The sequence below is a fragment of the Melitaea cinxia genome, chromosome 19, assembly GCF_905220565.1.
Source record: "Melitaea cinxia chromosome 19, ilMelCinx1.1, whole genome shotgun sequence".
NCBI lineage: Eukaryota > Metazoa > Arthropoda > Insecta > Lepidoptera > Nymphalidae > Melitaea > Melitaea cinxia.
The window spans coordinates 14,339,152-14,358,898 of NC_059412.1; the positions used below are offsets into that span (position 1 = coordinate 14,339,152).

General features: G+C 33.6%; 1 protein-coding gene across 1 annotated transcript in view; it reads right to left on the bottom strand.

The window, feature by feature from the left end:
• The window catches only part of LOC123662800 (histone acetyltransferase KAT6B-like), a 38,770-nt gene extending 20,225 nt beyond the window's left edge, over nucleotides 1-18,545 (bottom strand). Inside the window, exon 1 of the mRNA XM_045597596.1 lies at nucleotides 16,826-18,545. Coding sequence (XP_045453552.1) covers nucleotides 16,826-18,545 — 1,720 coding nt within the window. The remainder of the gene's footprint in view (nucleotides 1-16,825) is intronic.
• Nucleotides 18,546-19,747: the final 1,202 nt, after the last annotated feature.

The window sequence follows — 19,747 nt, forward strand, 5'->3', positions numbered from 1 at the left end:
ATCAGTCATCTCAATTGAATTTGTAATTTTAGAACTATGTTTCGATGACTTTTTATTATGACACTGGTTAAATATTTGTATACAATATCTATCTTTACCTTGACGATTTCTTAAACATTTAAATAGTTTAAAGCTTAAGAATAAAAATAGGAATACAATTAAAATATACGTGAATGCGGAATAGTATGAGCCATATTTAATAAAATGTGATTCATTTTGAAGATTATTTAATTCTAATTCTAAATTATTCAGCTGATGATTCGCGTATTTCAAAGAATCTAAATTAATTTTACTTAAAGAAATTGGCGTTAAATATGGTAAACTTTTATTAAATATGCTCTTTTTACAACAATCGTCTTTTGTTATATCGAAACTTATATCTATAGCTGATTTAACAGAAAATTGATAAGTAATTGTTGGCACTAGTTGAATAGTTTTAGAATAACCAATACAATTTTCAGTTAATTTGACAATGCCTGTGCCAATAATAGAATGATCAGTGATATCATCATTACATTTTATTATTAATTTATTAATATCGGATTGTACATAAATCCATCTGTTATTTTTTAATTTATGCCATATATCGATTTGGCCGAATAATAACTTGGCGTTACATTCAGAAGGTAAAGAAAGAGTTACTTCTGTTAATAATTTCGATTCACAATTAGGATTAGTTATGCTAGACAACATAGTAATTTGTTCACAAATAGAATAGTTATTATTAATAAATTTACAATCATTTAAATTATTAAGCATAGCATAATGTATTCTATCGTCACTTAAAGCGGTATAAGAATCAGAAGGTTGGATAAGCGCAAAAGTTTGTACATGTGAGTCATCGTGAGGAGTCGGTAATGGGATATTTTTATAAACAGTGAACTTATCCGGTGTTATTAATGGAATTTGCAAACTGAAAACAATCTTATTGTTATAATAATATGAACTAAGTTTCGAAACATCAATCAATGAATAAATATTATGTATATTTAATTGAACTGGAAAGTCTAAGTGTTTGTTTATTTGATTAATATACTTAGTTAATTCATTATAAAGACTTAAGGGGCTTATGACACTAGGGTGCAAAATATTTAACTTTGAGAATAAAATAGCGTTTAAAGTTGTATCTAGCAAGTTAGAAATAGAAAGTAAGGAACTTTGAATTATATTTAGCAAATTATTTATCCTAGAAATATGAAGAAGCAAGTTATTAGTTTTTGTAACTTGCGAAAATATTTCATTCATGTTATTAATTTGGTTATTTAATCTTAACTCATTTTGGTTTAATTTATAAATCGTGGCATTAAAATTATTTATTGTCGATTTAATTATGTGAATATTATCTCGAAACAAATTGAATAATTCTGATTCACTTTTCCGACAGGATTCTATCGCGGCGTCATATTTTCTCGCGTCATCTGCGTCTAGAGTACCAAAGAAAAATTTAAGGATTTCCCCTCCAAATTCTAGAGATCTTTTAACTTTATTTGAAGATTGATTATTAATTATTATATGCTCTAAAGATTGTAGTTTAATGTAATTGTATTTTATTAAAATTTCAACGGGATTTGAAAAATCTTTACATTGGGAAAATTCGTCAGTATTTATTTTTGAACAAAGATTTAAGGTATCGTATAGTAAATTTTCAATTTTATTGAGATACGGATTTAAAGATATAAGGTCTATATATGTTATGACTTTCCAATAATCGTTATAAAAATTAATATTCGTAATAGGTTCAAAATAAATTCCAGGACTATGAGATATAGGAATGATACTTGATTCAGCGTGGCTTCGGCTTCCATAGCATAAAGCTCTGAAAAATTAAAAATGAATAATTTTAAGGTGCGGAAATAGCAGGCTTAATCTCGTTTGTGTGATATTTAATATGTTTACGACCTATTTGTATGGTTACATTATGTTTATTGTGTACTTTTATGATTTTGTATGGACCTTTCCATATCGGTGATAGAGCCTTACGGAGTCGGTGATGGTATTTTACATATACTGAGTCACCAGTTTTATATGAAATTTCGCGTGAACTATAATCATAATATTGTTTAGACTTTTCTTTGCTATTAATTATATTTTGAATAGCTTTTTCCCTACTAACACGCATTCGATATTGCAAAGATCGAATATATTCATTGTAAGTTGTATTGTTATTGGTTTCATATAGAGAATTAGGAATGTTAGGTTTATGACCATATAATAATTCATAAGGGGTGAAATTAGTAGTGCAATGAGGGGTAGTATTAATAGCTAATATTGCTGTAAATAAATAGCAATGCCAATCGTTCTGGTTTTCGTTTACGAATGATTTTAAATATTCTTTTAATGTAGCATGTGAGCGTTCTAGAGCTCCGTTTGTTTGTGGATGATAAGGTGTAGTAAATAGGGCTTTAATTTTTAGGATTTGAGTTAATTCTTTGAATAATTCAGACGTAAAACAAGTACCTAAATCCGTTAAAATTGTTTTAGGGAAACCGAAAAGAGACATAAAATGTACAAGATTTCTGGCTATTTCTTCACTGGTAGCCGTGACCATGGGATAGGCACTAGAAAATTTTCGTTAAGTCATCTTGTAGTGTAAGGATAAATGTAAATTTTTGATAACCTGCTTCAGGTAAGGGACCAACGATGTCGAGAGCTAAACGTTCAAATGGTCTAGTGGAAGTAGAAGTTATCTCCATTGGAGCCTTATTGACATTCTCAATGGTTTATTAATTTGACATAATTGACATTTCTTTACGTAATCTACGATATCAGAGCGCATACCTTTCCAGTAATAGGCAGCCTTAATTCGATTATACATACGATTTGACCCTGGGTGACCTGCAATAGGTGAGTCATGATTTTCTTTTAAAATTTTAGTGATTTCCACGGGAGTAGGATAAATTAGTTGGTTCTTATATATATGAATTTTAATATTAGTGTTATGGAAAATATAAGCAATCATGTTATATATTTTAATATAAGCTAGTTTAGAAAATGGATCTGAAAAGTCTGATAAAGCGAGATCTGTAATATCAGGATTCTCAATTACAATTTTATTTCTAAGTTTTATTAGTAAATTGTAAACATCTTTAAATTTAGTTTCTTCATAATGATGAACTTTAGTAAACAGAAAATAGTAAGATTTATTTTTGTCGTTTACGCATTGAATTGTAAAAGGTTCGCGTTCAGAATTTAATAAGTCCTCGGGCTTTTCTAACTGCGCTAATATTTTTTCACAGTGAGGTATCGATGAGTCGAAATCTAAAGAGACGGGACAGACAATGGTTTTCTGTTTAGATAAATGTAATCCTTCTGTGCATTCCAAAATTATAGTATTCGAAGTAGAAAGTTTATTAGTAAATTGATCCTTAAAATATTTTTCATAACTAGAATTATTTAAAGTGTTAATATTTATAACATTGACGGGACAGCGCGATAACGCATCAGCGTTAGAGTTAAGGCGACCTTGTTTATAAACGATTTCGTAATCATACTCTTCGAGTTTTAGGCGCCAACGAATGAGTCTACTACCGGGATCTTTAACGTTAAATAACCATACTAATGGTCTATGATCGGTGACAATTTTAAATTTGTTACCATAAAGATAGGGACGGAACGTCTTGACTGCGAATAAAATTGCTAAAAGTTCTTTTTCAGTGGTCGAATAATTACCTTCAGGACGATTTAAAGTACGTGACGCGTAAGCTATCGGCTTATCTTTACCTACAGGACCTTGGGATAAAACTGCACCTACGGCGTAATTACTTGCGTCCGTGGTTACTATAAACGGTTGAGAAAAATCTGGGTATTGAAGCAGCGGAGCATTAATTAATTTTCCTTTCAAAATATCGAAAGCGATCTGTTGTTCCTGAGACCAGTGAAAAGTTGCGTCTTTTTTTAATAAAGAAGTAAGTGGTTTTGTTAATTTGGAGAAATTTTCGATAAATCGGCGATAATAGCCTACTAGACCTAAGAAAGACTTAATTTCTTTAGGATTTTTAGGAACTGGGAATTGTGAAACGGCTTTTACTTTATCAGGATTTGGAGAAACACCTTTGTCGGTGATAATATGGCCAAGGTAAGTGACTTCGTGTCTTAGAAACTCGCATTTGTCTGGCTGAAGCTTTAAGTTAAATTGGCGAAATTTGTCGAATACAAGTTTTAATTTCATCACGTGATCTTGTAAATTTTGACTGTATATTATACAATCGTCTAAATAAATGTAACAATGTAAGCCTTGTAAACCTGATAATACGGTGTTCATTAGCCTTTGAAACGTGGCTGGGGCATTTTTTAACCCAAAAGGCATTCTAGTAAACTCGTAGTGTCCAGACATGCTTGAATTTGTGCTTATTGTGAATCCTGTTTTTGGAGCATCTTTGGGACATGTCTTTAACTGATGGAAACCACTTGTAAGATCCAGAGTACTAAAATACTTGCAATGACCTAGTTGGTCAAGAATGTCGGTGATAAGAGGTAGTGGATAAGTTTCGGAAACAGTGACGTCATTAAGGCGACGGTAATCAATTACTATTCTCCACTTTTGTTTGCCAGAAGCATCCATCTTTTTCGGAACTACCCAAACCGGGGCGCTCCACGGCGAAATAGAAGGTCGGATAATGTCTTGGTCCAACATCTTTCGAATTTGGGAATCGACTTCCTCTTTGTGGCACTCGGGAAACCGATAAGATTTGACATGAATAGGAGGTGCATCACCTGTATTAATAGTGTGTTCAATAGCATTCGTGAAGGTTAAGGGTTCACCGTCTATATGAAAAATATCTGTATATAAAGAACAACACTCTAAGAGAGCTTTTCGCTCTTCATCATTTAGATGTGAACAGCGTATAAGGCTTAAAACTTTATTTGCACGATCAAATTTATTACTCGAAATAGAATTAATATTAAAACAAGATTCCGAATCGAAACAATCTCGTTCAATTGGCGTTAACTTTACATGATAATTCTTTACTTCAATATCATTTTCAGTTGTATTTAAAATAGAAAGATTTATTTTCTTATTTGGTTTTACCTTTACTATACAATTAGCGACATAAACACCTTCACTTAAGGTGTGATTTAATACGAGAGCTTCATTGTTATGATATAAGTCGGGCGAGTAATTTGATACAGTGCACTCGATAACGGCTTCAGCACGAGCCGGAATGATATAAGTTGGCTGTGTATAGATAATCGGAATAGAATGATTCATTATTGTCATAAATTTAGAATAATAATTAATATTTGATTTAAAATAATTGCAAAAATCACTACCGATAATTCCGTCATAATTATTTAAATTAATATTATCTTTTGTTACGTGAAATTTATATTTAAATATTTCGTTAGAGATATTAAATTCCATTTGAAAGGTACCTAATGTTTCCACAGGATTTTCAGAACTGTTAATTCCTTTTAATTTGACAATTTCATTTGATAAATTTGGTATTTGTAATAGACAGGAACCTTTTATAATACTGATAGATGATCCTGTATCGACAAGGAAACACAACTTATTCGAGGCAAGTTTCGAATTTAAATAAATATGAGGTAAAGATACCTTTTTGCTATAATTATTAATTTCATAAATAAGTTTGGATTTGCAATTAGTATTTAAGTCACATGTATGTAACATAGTTTTAATATTAGAGTTAGTATTTTGGCAATTAATTTTACCACTAGAAATAGTAGAATTAAGTTCATTTGATCGAGACATACATTTAGAGTTATTTAAGTTAGATTTGAATGATATATTCTTAGAGTTAGTAACATTTTGAGACTTATGATGATTAGTTTTGCCCTTAAAAATAGTAGGACTCGGCTCTTTTGGCTGAGATATAGATTTAGTAAAGTTAGTAGGATTCAACATTTTTTTGTTGAAATTTAGATTTAGTAGAGCAAGTAGGACTCAACATTTTTGGTTGAGATTTAGATTTAGTAGAGTTAGTATGACTCAACACTTTTGGTTGAGATTTGGATTTAGTAGAGTTAATAGGATTCAACATTTTCTGTTGAAATTTAGATTTAGTAGAATTAGCATGACTCAACACTTTTGGTTGAGATTTGGATTTAGTAGAATTAGTAAGATTCAACATTTTTTGTTGAAATTTAGATTTAGTAGAGTTAGTATGACTCAACGCTTTTGGTTGAGATTTGGATTTAGTAGAGTTAGTTGGATTCAACATTTTTTGTTGAAATTTAGATTTAGTAGAATTAGTATGACTCAACACTTTTGGTTGAGATTTGGATTTAGTAGAGTTACTCGTAATAGGATTCAACATTTTGTGTTGAAATTTAGATTTAGTAGATTTAGTATGACTCAACACTTTTGGTTGAGATTTGGATTTAGTAGAGTTACTCGTAATAGGATTCAACATTTTGTGTTGAAATTTAGATTTAGTAAAATTAGTAGAAAAGTTGGAATATGGCGTGTCCTTATGACCTTGAATGGATTTTGGCAGACACGGAACCAAAATCCTTTTTAATTTAAATCTTCATGACGATTAATCGATTGAGAATCATTTATATAATTATTCGGTTCGTTTTCACATGTATGTGCACCGGCAATATTAGAATTAGCATTTGACGTGTCATGTTGCACGTTGCTTGTATTCACACGGCGTTTCATATTAAATTGACGCTTGCGACATTCCATGATCGTATGACCGACGTGTTTACAATAATTACACGTTTTATTATAAAATATATTAGAGTTTGTATTTAAATTATTTTTTGGATTTATGTGAAATAGTTTTCGCGAATATTTAGGCTCTTTATTTTTATAGCAATCTGAGGAACTATGTCCTACCTTATTACATATCGAACACTGTTTCTGAGGTCTTGAATTAATTTTGTATAAATTAAATAATTTTTCCTCGTCAGTTGCATATTGTATAGCATCACTGAGAGTTAGAGGGTTTTTACACCTAACGATATTAGAAATTGAAGGGTTAAGCCCTAATAAAAATGAATTTAAAGCAAGGTCTTCCATGGCAGCTATACGGCCAGGGAGCTCGCTCTCGTCCTTACAGCTATAATGGATATCTGAATGTATTCGCGTTAAAATTTGCTCTATCCTTAATGAATATTTTGTTACGTCTTCATTTGGCAATTGTTTAGAATGTTGTAAATCGGACAATAAATGAGTCGCATGTTTCTTTTCTCCGAATGTAGACCTTAGAAATGTTTTTAAGTCTGACCAATTTGAAAAATGTTTTAAACTGCATGCAACCTGAGCTTTACCTTCTAATTGCGATAATATAAATTTACATAAAATTTGTTGTTGGTCTAAATTAGCCAGTGACATCGCATTCTCACAATTGGTAAGAAATGCAGGGAGTGATTCTCTATCCCCACTATATGATTTGATAAATTTTGTTAAAAAGGATAATGTAATTTTTTCAGACATTTCGGTTCTTTTCAATGATTCCGCTTTAAGAGACATTAGCTTAAAATACTATTATGTATGCTGAGCTTATAATAGGACAAAAATACAATAAGTACAATATGACAATGATAGAATAAAAATGCTTAAATCTTAAATTAAGTAGATTCAGAGTTTATACGATTTAGAACACTGATTTAGAACACTGATTTATAAAACTCTACTAATTTGAGCACTTTTAGCTCTTAAATTTTTTAATTTACTTAATACTTTATAAATATCACAAAACACTTACAAGAAAACGGCAATACACACTCGCATGTCGTCGCGTGGGAACCGGTGTCGCGTTGCGGTGACGTCTCTCGTAACTGGAGCGGATGGAATTTTCTTGGTGTGGTGAGCTAGACCTGGAGACCCGGAGACTTGGAGCGGGCTCAGACGATATGCTGAGGCTGACCGTCGTCCTGGATGCAGTAGCTGGAGCGGGCTCACGCTTAAGAGCGGAGGCTGATCGTCGTCCTTTGAGCGGCTGGAGCGGGCTCACGCTTAAGAGCGGAGGCTTATCGTCGTCCTTTGTAGTTGACGCAGGCTTAACCTTTGGTCAAGGCTTACTGTCGGTCAAAAATTAAGGGTGGCTCTGTTCGGATACCAGCGTCTGTTCCTTGACTCTACGTCGTCAGACTTCTCTGGTATCCCACTTCTGACACCAATTTGTTAGGATGCCGACCCTGTTTGTCTTTTAAAAAAAAAACTACTTTACACCGCTAACTGCTTTATTTAAAAAGATTGGACACAATGTTGGATAACTGACTTCCGAACTTTAAATTGATGTCTGATCTACTCGGGGCTCTGAGTCTAACTGACTGTTTTTTAATAAAAATAATATTAACGAAGAAACAATATAATTCAATTGCTGAGTAATGATAAAACTATAGGAAAAATACAGTGTATAATATAAATGCTTATGAAGCTTTTACTGCGTTGTAAAATGGGATATAACAGATCGCTATCAGGTGTACATGATAACAACCGGGACCGACGGCTTAACGTGCTCTCCGAGGCACGGTGGGGAGACCCGCAAGGACTACACAAACACCCAGAACACGGCAAACACCTGTATGGCCAATACAAATGTTTGTCATGTGCGGGGATCGAACCCGCAACCGCAATGTGTCGTCTATCTAATAATCTGTACTAATATTAAAAAGCTAAAGGCTTTGTTTAACAACCACTCCGGTGTAGTAGTGCACGTGCGATATGGGTACCTTGTCACCGGTGGTTTGTGGGTTCGATTACTACTCGGTATGAATATTTGCATTTAAGCAATATTTGATTCCGGTTTCGATGTCTGCCCTTGTGAGTCTCTCCACCGTAACTCGGAGAGCACGTTTAGCCGTCGGTCCCGGTCGTTATCATGTACACCTGATAGCGATCGTTACTCATAGTAGGGTATATTATCCGCCAACCCGCAGTTGAGCAGCAAAGTGGAATAAGCTTCGATCCTTCTACATTGAGAAAGAAACCTATGCCCAGCAGTGGGAATGTTACCGGCTGCGTTACATAAGAACAATATAATATCTAAAGACATCCATGATGTAATAAAAAGGGAAAATCGAAATGTTTACACAGTTTCGTAACGCTACGCGTTGCAATTTCTCCGAATTAATCTGGAGATAATTGAAGAAAGTATGATAACAAGTTTAAATAATTTCAATTCTCTCTAGCGATGTAATCTCTTTCTAACCGCTGCGGTTATTTTATTGAAGTTAAAAAGCTGGCGAATGCGTGACGACAGCGTTAAGAAAAGTGTGATCGAGTGAGGCGAACGGAGCTAGAGAGAGAGGTGCGAACACACATTTTCTTTCTCTCTTCCTCTTGCCAGTTACGTTTCGTATATCTAAGACGCAGTGCAGGCCTATTGTGCAGAAGTTTTACTTCAGTCGTGTGGTCTAAAGCACACTTGTTATTTCTTTATTTTTTTTGTATAGTACGTGTTAAACCTGTATTACACAAAAGACTTACAAATTTTATTTTATTTTTAAAAAATTACCAATTGTAGTATTTTTAACATCCGTATGTTCAAATGTCACACACACACACACACCGAGATTTAGAGACACCGAGACAAGAAACAAATATTTGCTTTGAAAAGATATCCCCCCCCCCCCTATTAGAACTCGGTCACTGTACCAATGAACCAAAATCGGTCGTCACTATCATTTTAGTGTCACTATCAGTTTAGTGTTATGAAATTTTTTAGACAAACTTAGACATAATCAGGTCACTTCTATCCACTTTAATTTTAATTTCTTTAGTTGTTATGAAACGACTAGAACATACAAAGTAAAACAAAATAATGTTTACAAGAGTATACAAACAAGGTCTTACTTCTGTTAGTAATATCCTCCAGACACATAAACTCGGAGAAGAATATACATACTGGCACATAGGTAGCCTGGATGTTTTTATAAACACCTAACAGCAACATTTACTATTGGTGGGTAAAGTATCCGCCAAGCCCGAAGTGGAGCAGCGTGGTGCATTAAGTTTTAACCATTTTCCTGTATATACGCGCGAGAAAGAGGCCTTCGCCCAGCAGTGGGGTGTAGATAAATCAACAGTCTTAATATACATACACATTAGAACAAAAATGATTAGGAAGCGTGTCTATATTATAGCGAATTATTATGTGTCTCAAATAAATGTCTTTCTTTCTTTCTTTCGAATTAATTAATAACCGGGTTTTTATTATAAGTATAGATAAACAATTTGTAATATCATGTCAAAAATCGACCGTTCCAGCGGGAATCGAACCTGCATCTCCGACTGACCGTGTCGGTTAGCCAATTAAGCTATGGAACGATATACCCGTTAGATCGAAATTTTTGTATGATCATTTTATATTCGGTTCTAAGCGAAAATAAATCGTACGAAGTATAAATAAATTTGTTATGTAACTATTATGTAAAAATTAAATTAGAACTGCGGTCAGTATCAATCAACGTCAATACAATAGATGAAAGATGTTAACTCTTGTCCAGTTACCGTGAAAACGTTCGTAAAAAAACAAGGTGAACGAACTTTTTGTGTTTTTTTAATAACGTTCTAATGGCCAGTATTTCGTAAAAAGTTTTATTAAAAGAGTTTGTATATTTAAGTTTAATTTTAATCCTCTTTTGTCATTTAAAAAGTATTTTAGCAACGACGAGATCACTTCTCTACAGCCTACAGCGCAATGCTAATCACCTATTTAAGAACTTAAATAAGAAGATTTTTGTTTTCATTCTCAATTATTAAACATGTAATTAATATTGGCAGCTCTCATAAAATAAATAAATTGTTGCTTCAGCCATTGTTAGCTGCTGTAGACCTGTGGGCTAGCCATCGCCATTGGCACTATCAAGTTTTTGTATTTCTACAATGAAGGGATCGTCTCTCCCCGTCCATCGCATCCATGTAACTTTCAATACTTGTAATAATGCTCCAATTTAACGTGAAATTGATTTGAAGCGGTAACTTGAAGTTAAAAAAAGTCACCACACCTTGAGTCGACAATCGATTGGTTACAGATTACAAATATAAACAACCATCATGGATATTAAAATGAAAACCAGGATAATTAGCGCGACCACCTTGTATTCAGTGTTGGTATTGTGAATTATTGTTATTAATAATAATTTAATTGTATTGTATTTAAACGTAGGGACGTTGACCTGTTGTGAACTTTTAGACACGTGAGGTTAAAATAATCGCTGTTTTTCCAAAAATGTTCTTATATCTCCAAAATTTTTAAAATTTTTACCGACTTACAAAAAGGAAGTTTTCAATTCGATTTTTTTTTTGGGTATGTTACCTCATAACTTTTTACTGGCTATTCCGATTTTGATGGTTCTTGTTTTAACAGAAAGCTGATGCTTGTTATTTAAATTTGATTGAGATCTGATGACTACTTTTTGAGTAATTTTTATAACGCTTAACTTGACGATTTTTACGTCTATATACTTGTCAATTTAATTAAAATCGTTTTTTTTTTCGTTTGCGAAAATACACAATTATTTCGTTTTCATACGAAACTTCTTTGAAGTATTAGGAAAAGCTAAAAAAAGTAAACCGAATTAGTCTAGCGGTGTACGAGTTTTGCGCTAAGCAAGGTATTTAGTTATTAATTTTTATAATAAAAACTAACTAACTAACTCATCTGACTCAGTAACCCGAAGTGAGTCTTGGCCTCCGAAACAAAATTTCTCCACTTCGCATGATCTTGCACGATTTCCCGCCAATTATTGGCTTGGATCTCACTCAAGTCTGCATCAACCACGTCCCTCCAGCAGTATCTGGGTCGACCCACCGGTCTACGTCCAGTTGGTCGACCCAGACTCTCTTGACTGCTCGATCCTCCCCCATGCGTTCGACATGTCCGAGCCACCGCAACCTATGCGATTTTATTTCCCCCCAGGAGCTCTGGTCACCTTACTCACCAACAGGAACACAATACTGCTCGAAAACAGTATTATTTTGCTGTGATCTTCTGTAAGGTCGAGGTACTACCCCAGTCGGGCGGCTCCATATTTTGAGCAGGAAATTTCCTGATGTTTTTGCCCTACCTCAGATAAATAATTTAAGAATTTATACAACTGATGTAATAAATATTGGCAAAATTTATAATTTATTAAAATAAAAATAAATAATAAATAAATGTCTTATAACATACGGTCGTCTATTCCTATGATAAGAAACTTAATGCTTGTGTTACAGGTAACATCCGACTGTTAAAACTATTTTTTTTTAAATATACATCAAGTAATACATATATAAATACAAATATTACACCCAGACTTAGGCGGGAATCGAACCCGCAACCCGCGAAACAGAAAGCACTACAAACTGCGCCAACGGGTTAGTCACAAAATAAGAATATTACATTCGTGATTTCACGACAAAATAAAGACTTACCTAACATCCTAGCGATACTAATTTTAGGTAATAAGCCAAATGACTAGACGTTAACAAAATAAACATTCTAAATTCACTTTCACGGTGACGTGGATTGCGAATTGATTTTATAACGGAGCGTTACGACCGAGTTCACACTAGTCGTTCGCAAAACTATTACCCTGTTCCTATATTCGAAAACCATTGGTTTTGCTTACGAACAGGTCACTTTCGAACTTGACATATTAAGTAATTGTAATTGTTTCAATAATAAACAGAATTTAAATACCTATTATTAGATATAACTCAAAAATTAAAGAACAATCAAATCTGTACATCCAGTAAAAAGCTATCGAATATCACGAAAAACATTGACTTGAGGATCTCCTCCTTTTTTTTGAATTGGGTTAAAAAAAGTTATGCTTACGAACCGTTTAATTTCGAACAGAACAGTTAATAAATATCTTTAACATACACACACGGTCGTCTGTTACTAGGTTAGAGAATTTATGCCTATGTTATATTTATTATAGCAGCCGACTGATGCATCTACATATTTTTTACTATATATATTTTAATCTATACAAATAAATAAAATTGGAGTGTCTGTTTGTAATATTAAAATGATGGCTTTTTACTAAAATCATATGTATGTACGCGGTACATACACGGCACATTTACCAAAATAACATTTTTTACAAATTTTGTCTGTCTGTCTGCTTGTTCCAGCTAATCTCTGAAACAGTTGGACAGATTTTGACGAGACTTTTACTGATAGCTAGCTGATGTAATAATGTGTAACTTAGGTTACTTTTATTCTTGATTTTTTTTTATAACTCTACAAACCGAACGATAAATATTTTGTTAAATTCCACGCGGACGAAGTCGCGTTGACGGCTAGTGATAAATAAACACATTTTGATTTATGATAAGTTCGTTTTATTTCTTACTTGATAGTTAAACCAAGCATCTCTCTTTAGGCCAAGTAGGCCATAAGTGTACATATACGTTAACTAGACAATAAGTGTACATATATTATAGATAGCAAGTAAGTGTATATATAAACATAGATAATAATAATTATTATAATAGTGACAACAATAATTAAAGTAAGGCGCAATATAATTCTATGTCTTTTTGCATATAAGATATCAATTAAGTTTAGCATAATTTTGGTCGGTGGACTCACGTCTGCATTAGGGATACTAAGACAGAATAATTAGTTCTCTTAATGTAAGCTGCAGTAGTGTAACAAGTAAACGATCAGTAATAAAACTAAAAATCGGAATAACAAAAGCATGGGCACTTTAAGCCTGTGGACATAACTCTATTTATAAAAAAAAAACCAAGCATCTCCATATGATCAACAGGTTTTCTGAACACATATTGTTTTTGTAAACGAGATGCTTTTGTAAATACTCGTAGTTCTTCAAAACTTGATATCGTCATTCTAAACTATTCAAAAAAATTAATGCCCACATATTTTTGGCGCTACTATTTCCTTTTGAAATTGGTAACCTCCAACATGGTTCATTGTATAAATATATGGGTTTACCCAATATTTCTTCTGTTTTAGTGTAATAATAGATGTAATCCTGCACGGAATAATACGCTTTATCTATTAATTTTAATAAGTATCAGTGACTTAAATGGGCTTTTCATTGCATTTTTATTGGTCACATTTAGGTAAGGCAAACGAGGTGTACCTCATTAAAAAAATCGTTCTAGTGTAGTACGAAATGTTACCTCATCACCGGTCGTAGATTTGATTCGCGCTCAAAACAGTTATTTGCATTTACACAAATATTTCCTTCCATGTCCTTGGAGGGGTCTTTCCACCGTACCTCCGAGAGGACGAATATAGATAAACTCCTTACACTCAACGGATTCCCATATAATTTTTACAATGTCTATTGCCCAAAAACAAAAGCACAAATGCCAAAATCTACGAGGCCTATAGAAATGTGAGGTATACGAATGAGTGAGAAGCGGAAATCGAACCTGCCACTAATAAATAGCAAGTGGTCTTGACCACTGTATCAAAGCATCGTCATCACGTAAAGCCATCTGTTCAGATTGTTCTCACCCGATAGCGACTATTTATGTCAGAACTTATCTTCTATTTGTTAAGAGAGGCGTTTAGCTATCAGTGGGGCGATTCTTGCGGGCTTAGATTTAGGTTAATTGAAAATTTATTCATTGACAGTTTTTGTGAAATTCGTTTTCGGTCGAAATTCGTTTCACTGTTTGTTATACAGTTCTAATAATGATATTTAGTATTAAATTCGGTAACAATATATAAATCACTTTTTTTAATTTGGTCGTTTAAATCTTGGCTTTTCAAACCTTTTTAAACTCTTTTTTATGCAAGTCCCTTGGTAAAAAAATGGTCTTATTCGTCCACTCTACCATTACTAACTTACTGTAAGCATATATTTACAATATCATCTGACGTTGAGTTCGGTAATCCATAATTTTTATCATTGGCCACGTTTTAGTATCAGACCCTTGTTAAGGAAATTAGGTACTTCTAGATTTACAAGGTTATACAAAATATTAGGTTCAATTCTATGTCTTTTGAATAAGGTTTAAAATGCAACAAATTTTATAAATCTAACTGTAAATAATCCTGGGTCTGGATATGCGTGGATGCGACACGAACCCAAATATTTCATAACGTAAATAGAACGTGAAAGGTTGATGCAAATTGAAATGTTTTGGAAAAGTATACGAAGAGATAGATTCGGACAGATAAAATGATAAAAATGTTTCCTAAGATATAACAAAAGTAGCGTCATCTGTCCATCCACATTTTTTTTCGAGATAAGTCACACAATCACCAATATATCATATACTAAAACCTTCTCCGAAACACGCTGCATCTTATAGTATTAGTATAATTCCGATCGGTTCAGCAGTTTTCGCAGTATAACCGAACAAAAAAAAATAGCTCTCTATTTAGTAGTATAAATTATATAAAAAAGTGGGTGTGTCATATCTGACACGCAACAAGAGTTTGCGTCTTAAGAACGATAACCGTGGTATTTCACTTCAGCCTGTAATATCCCACTGTTGGGCATAGGCAGAGGCCTAAAATAAAAAGGCCTGGGGAAAGAGTTCCCCATGAAGGAGAAGGATCAGAGCTTAATCCACCATGCTGCTCCAATGCGGGTTGACGGATATATTCCCTACTATGAGTAACGATCGTTATCAGGTGTACATGGTAGCAACCGGGACCGACGGCTTAACGTACTCTCCGAGGCACGATGGGGAGACTCACAACTGCACAGATTTGATTGCACAAACACCCAGACTACGGAAAAACATACACATATACTATGGCCAATAAATTCTTTTGTCATGTGTGGAGATCGAACCCGCAAATGCCAGCGCAACAGCCACAAACCAGTGCTGTGACCGTTGCGCCAACGCGTTCGCCACTGTGGTATTTAAAAATATTATTATCAAGGCATCTTGCATTACTGTTTAGCGATATTGTTTCACACGCTTTCACTATATTTTATAAATATAGCCCATATTTTTTAAACCACATGCTTAATATATTTTCTTAAGGAATCAATTCCAATATCATTAACGATTTTTCTGAAGTTACACTCCTTTTGGCACGTTATAGAAAAATAATGAGAGTAAATTTTCACGATACGCGCGCACACCGTCACAAAAAACCGACACCCTGAAGTTAGGATAGAATGAAGAAGTTGGCAACGTAAAGTTAGCTAGCCAATGAATTATATCTTTTTACGCGCGTAAGTACACACACTTTTTATTGTATGCGGAAAATAATTTACAAGAAAATCTTAATATTCAAACTTATAATATTTTAACTTTGATCAAATAGATTGCTAAAATGAATAATCAAGGTAATCGGTATATCTATAGAATGATACATTGAAAAGTTTGAAATATTATGTCAGTCAGTTCAGGACTGCAATAACCACTGCTGGACATAGGCCTCCCCATATTCGCGCAAGACATCCCGGTTTTCCGCAATCCTCATCCAACTTATACTTACGACCGACAATCTTACATAGATCGTCGGTCTTGTATAATGTACCAATAAATAAAAATAATCCGCCGAAATTTATGTAAACGTATAACTTTCGAAGGACCAAATCCAATATCCAATATTGACTAGCCCGTTGGCGCAGTTTGTAGTGACCCTGCTTTCTGCTCCGGGGGTTGTGGGTTCGATTCCCACCCAGAGTCTGGGTGTAATGTATATATTTATTTGTATATTTATATATGTATTATTCATAAGTATGTTTATCAAAAAAAAATTTAGCTATACCAGTCGGCTGTTACCTATAACACAAGCATTAAGTTGCTTACTTTAGGGACAGACGACCGTGCGTGTATTGTGTAGATATTTATTTATTTATTTATTTATTTAATATTTCTTTTTTTTTGTATTTGTTACTGTCAGCACATTTTAGAAAACAATCAAAATAAAAAATATATATTTTATACTCGAAAAAGAAATAATTAACTAACCTGATTCCCGATGATAGTCATCGCTCTTTTTCTCTTCTTTCTTATCTGTAGAAGCTTGAGCGGCGTCTGTTACATCAGAAGCAGACGGAGCGGTGTCGGTGACATCAGAAGCAGATGGAGCCGTATCTTCTGGACCTGTTTCAGCTGTAGCTGTATTTGATGCAGAAGAATATGCATCCGGTGCACTCGGACTGGTCTCGGCATAAGAATCAGTTATTGGTGGTTCTTTTATTAAATCAGTTTTTTCTTCACTTGAATCAGCCGTAGTATCTGGTGTGGGTGTAGTTGTTTTCACCTTAAGTCTACGCTTACCACTTCTCTTTTTCGGAAAGAACAGAGTGGGTTCTCCTTCTTTTGAATCATCTAAAGGCACTAGTGATATACGTATATTTTCGTCCTCTGCGCTGTCTTGAGCTGTATATTTCGAGGAGAACTTTTCAGGTCTACGCGACTTAACCTTTTTTGATTTTGGTGTAGTTGTTGAATAATCTTCTTCATCATTTACGGTATACAAATTCGGGTTTCTAAACACAGAAAGCTTTCCATTCGCTGCTGATTTGTTTGACTTATGCTTTCGTTTACCTGCTTCCCTGGGTAGTTGCGTTGTGGTAGTTGATTTAAATGAACTTATTTTATATTTATCTTCTAATGATGCGTCGTTATCTTCATAATCATCTAGGTCGTGAGTAAGTTTTTTCCATCGTGAGCCAGGATGGGCATATTTGTCTTCGTCTTCTCTTTTCTTCCCACTCCTCTCTAATTCTCTTTCTAGCTCCTCTTCAAATTGTTCTTCTTCTTTCATTTTCTCTGAAATAGAACGTTGTTCTTCTGCATGTCGTTCTTTTAATTCATCAACTGTGCTTAGTATTTTTGCTTTTCTTGCTTCACTTTCACGCTGTTTTTCACTTTTTTCTGCGTCTTCTTTTGCTTTATCTACAGCACTTTGTTCATCATCTGAATCTTCTTTTTCATCACTTTTAGTCGCTGCATCATTATTTTCTTCTTGTTGTTCCCCACTTTCGCCTTTTTCGTCTTTCTTGTTCTTATTTTCTTTCTCGTCTTTTTCTTCATCCTCTTCTGTTTCCTCACTTTCTTCTGCACTGGTCTCTAAAATCTTTTCTTGTTTAGTATCTTCATTTTTCGGAGTGGGGTTATCAGTTGTACTATTTTTGTCACTCACTTCAATGACAAATTCTTCCGAATCTTTATTATGTAAAATTTCTTTTTCATTTTCACGCTTGGGTTTATCATTTCTATTCTTTCCTGGCAATTTTATCCGTTGTTGAATCGCTTTAAGAACAAGATCATCTCTGGGTTTGGTAATAATGTCAACAATGCCGTCTATATCAGATATATCTGTATGATTTATCAGTTTTTTTGGATCAACAGCATTAGCAGGTCTATGTTGATCGGACCACTCCTTTTTTTCATAGTAATCGTCACTATCGCTGCCTCCCTGCCCTTTATCGTAATAGTCATCTCCTTCAGATTCCGCAACAGCTTTCATTATGAAATTCACAGGTAGCGCTAGCCTCTTCTTAGGTTTAGATTTAGCTACATCAATAAACTCTCCCAGCTCAGCACCGTGCTTATTCTTAAAAGGCACCCAATCTGGAAAAAAGTCTCCATCAACTTGACGTTTTGTCACATTTTGTTTAACTCCTATACTCAAACAGTCAGACGTGGACACGGCTAATAATAAAATCCAGATAAATGCCATTTCGAAACGAGATATTATTCATAATATCATAACCGATAAAATTAAACACCGGAGGTGACGTACGGCGAGGATGACGCCGCGAGACGAACTGGTCACAACGCTCCGACCACTATTATTTATATTGTTTGCTAAACAATTCGATCCGGTACCGATGGTAGAATACCGATCGGTGATACCACAATCGACAGTAAATTGATTCTAAATTAAGTGTCTGGTAATGTTTCAATTTTTTTTTGAAGAGATTACGATTGCTTTTAGATTTTAATCATGTTTATTTATTTATTTTTAGTAAAAATTTCTAACAGAATATCCGTTTCAAGTATTAAATGAATCAATTATCATTGATTTGGCGTGACACGTAAAGAATTGTGTCTAACGTAATTTCAAATTGAATATAAATTTAAAATTCAAAATTGTGAGCGTTAAGAAAATTTTTAATTGGTGAATCTGAGGTAAAGTTTCCTTACCTCTTCGATTTCGTTCATCTAGATATCTTAAAAAAAATCCAAGGATCGTATTTATACTTTCTATTATGTTAACACTAACTATTTCTTTTATGCAATATATTCCATTATGATTACATTTTTAAATATATTTATAAAAATGGCAAATAAAAATATGTAAAAATATAGAAATAGTAGTCCTTCGGTGGCAGGTTGAGGCCCAGGCCACCGGTGGTTAAGGTTTCAGGCTGAGGATCCGCTGACAATCCGACCTTTGATCCAACGGTTAAGCGAGAGTTGTTTGAGGTGTTGGTTGATACTCTTCGCTAATAGACTATTAACCGATACAACAATAGAAACAATAGGATCAAACACTAACTATTATTATTAAGTTATTTAAGAGACTTTATATACTTTATTGCATTCAAAAATAGATGTAGAAATATAACATAGTAAGGTTTATGGCAAAGGTAAACTTATCTCTGAAAGAGATTTATTCCAGTCAACCCATGGTCATGAGTAAGTGTTTCATATAGCGAGGCAAACAGTGCAAGAAGTATTTATTTAAGAAGAATATAAAAAAACATGAAATAAAATTAAAAGTCAATAAATTTATAAATATTTACTTATTTTTACAGTATGGTACAGACAAACCGTAAAATCTGTAATAACTTTTTTATCACAATAAAATTTTTTAACTACTTTTTACCAAGAAGCAAGCCAACTATTTTCTTCATTGTATCGTCTATAGTAAAATTA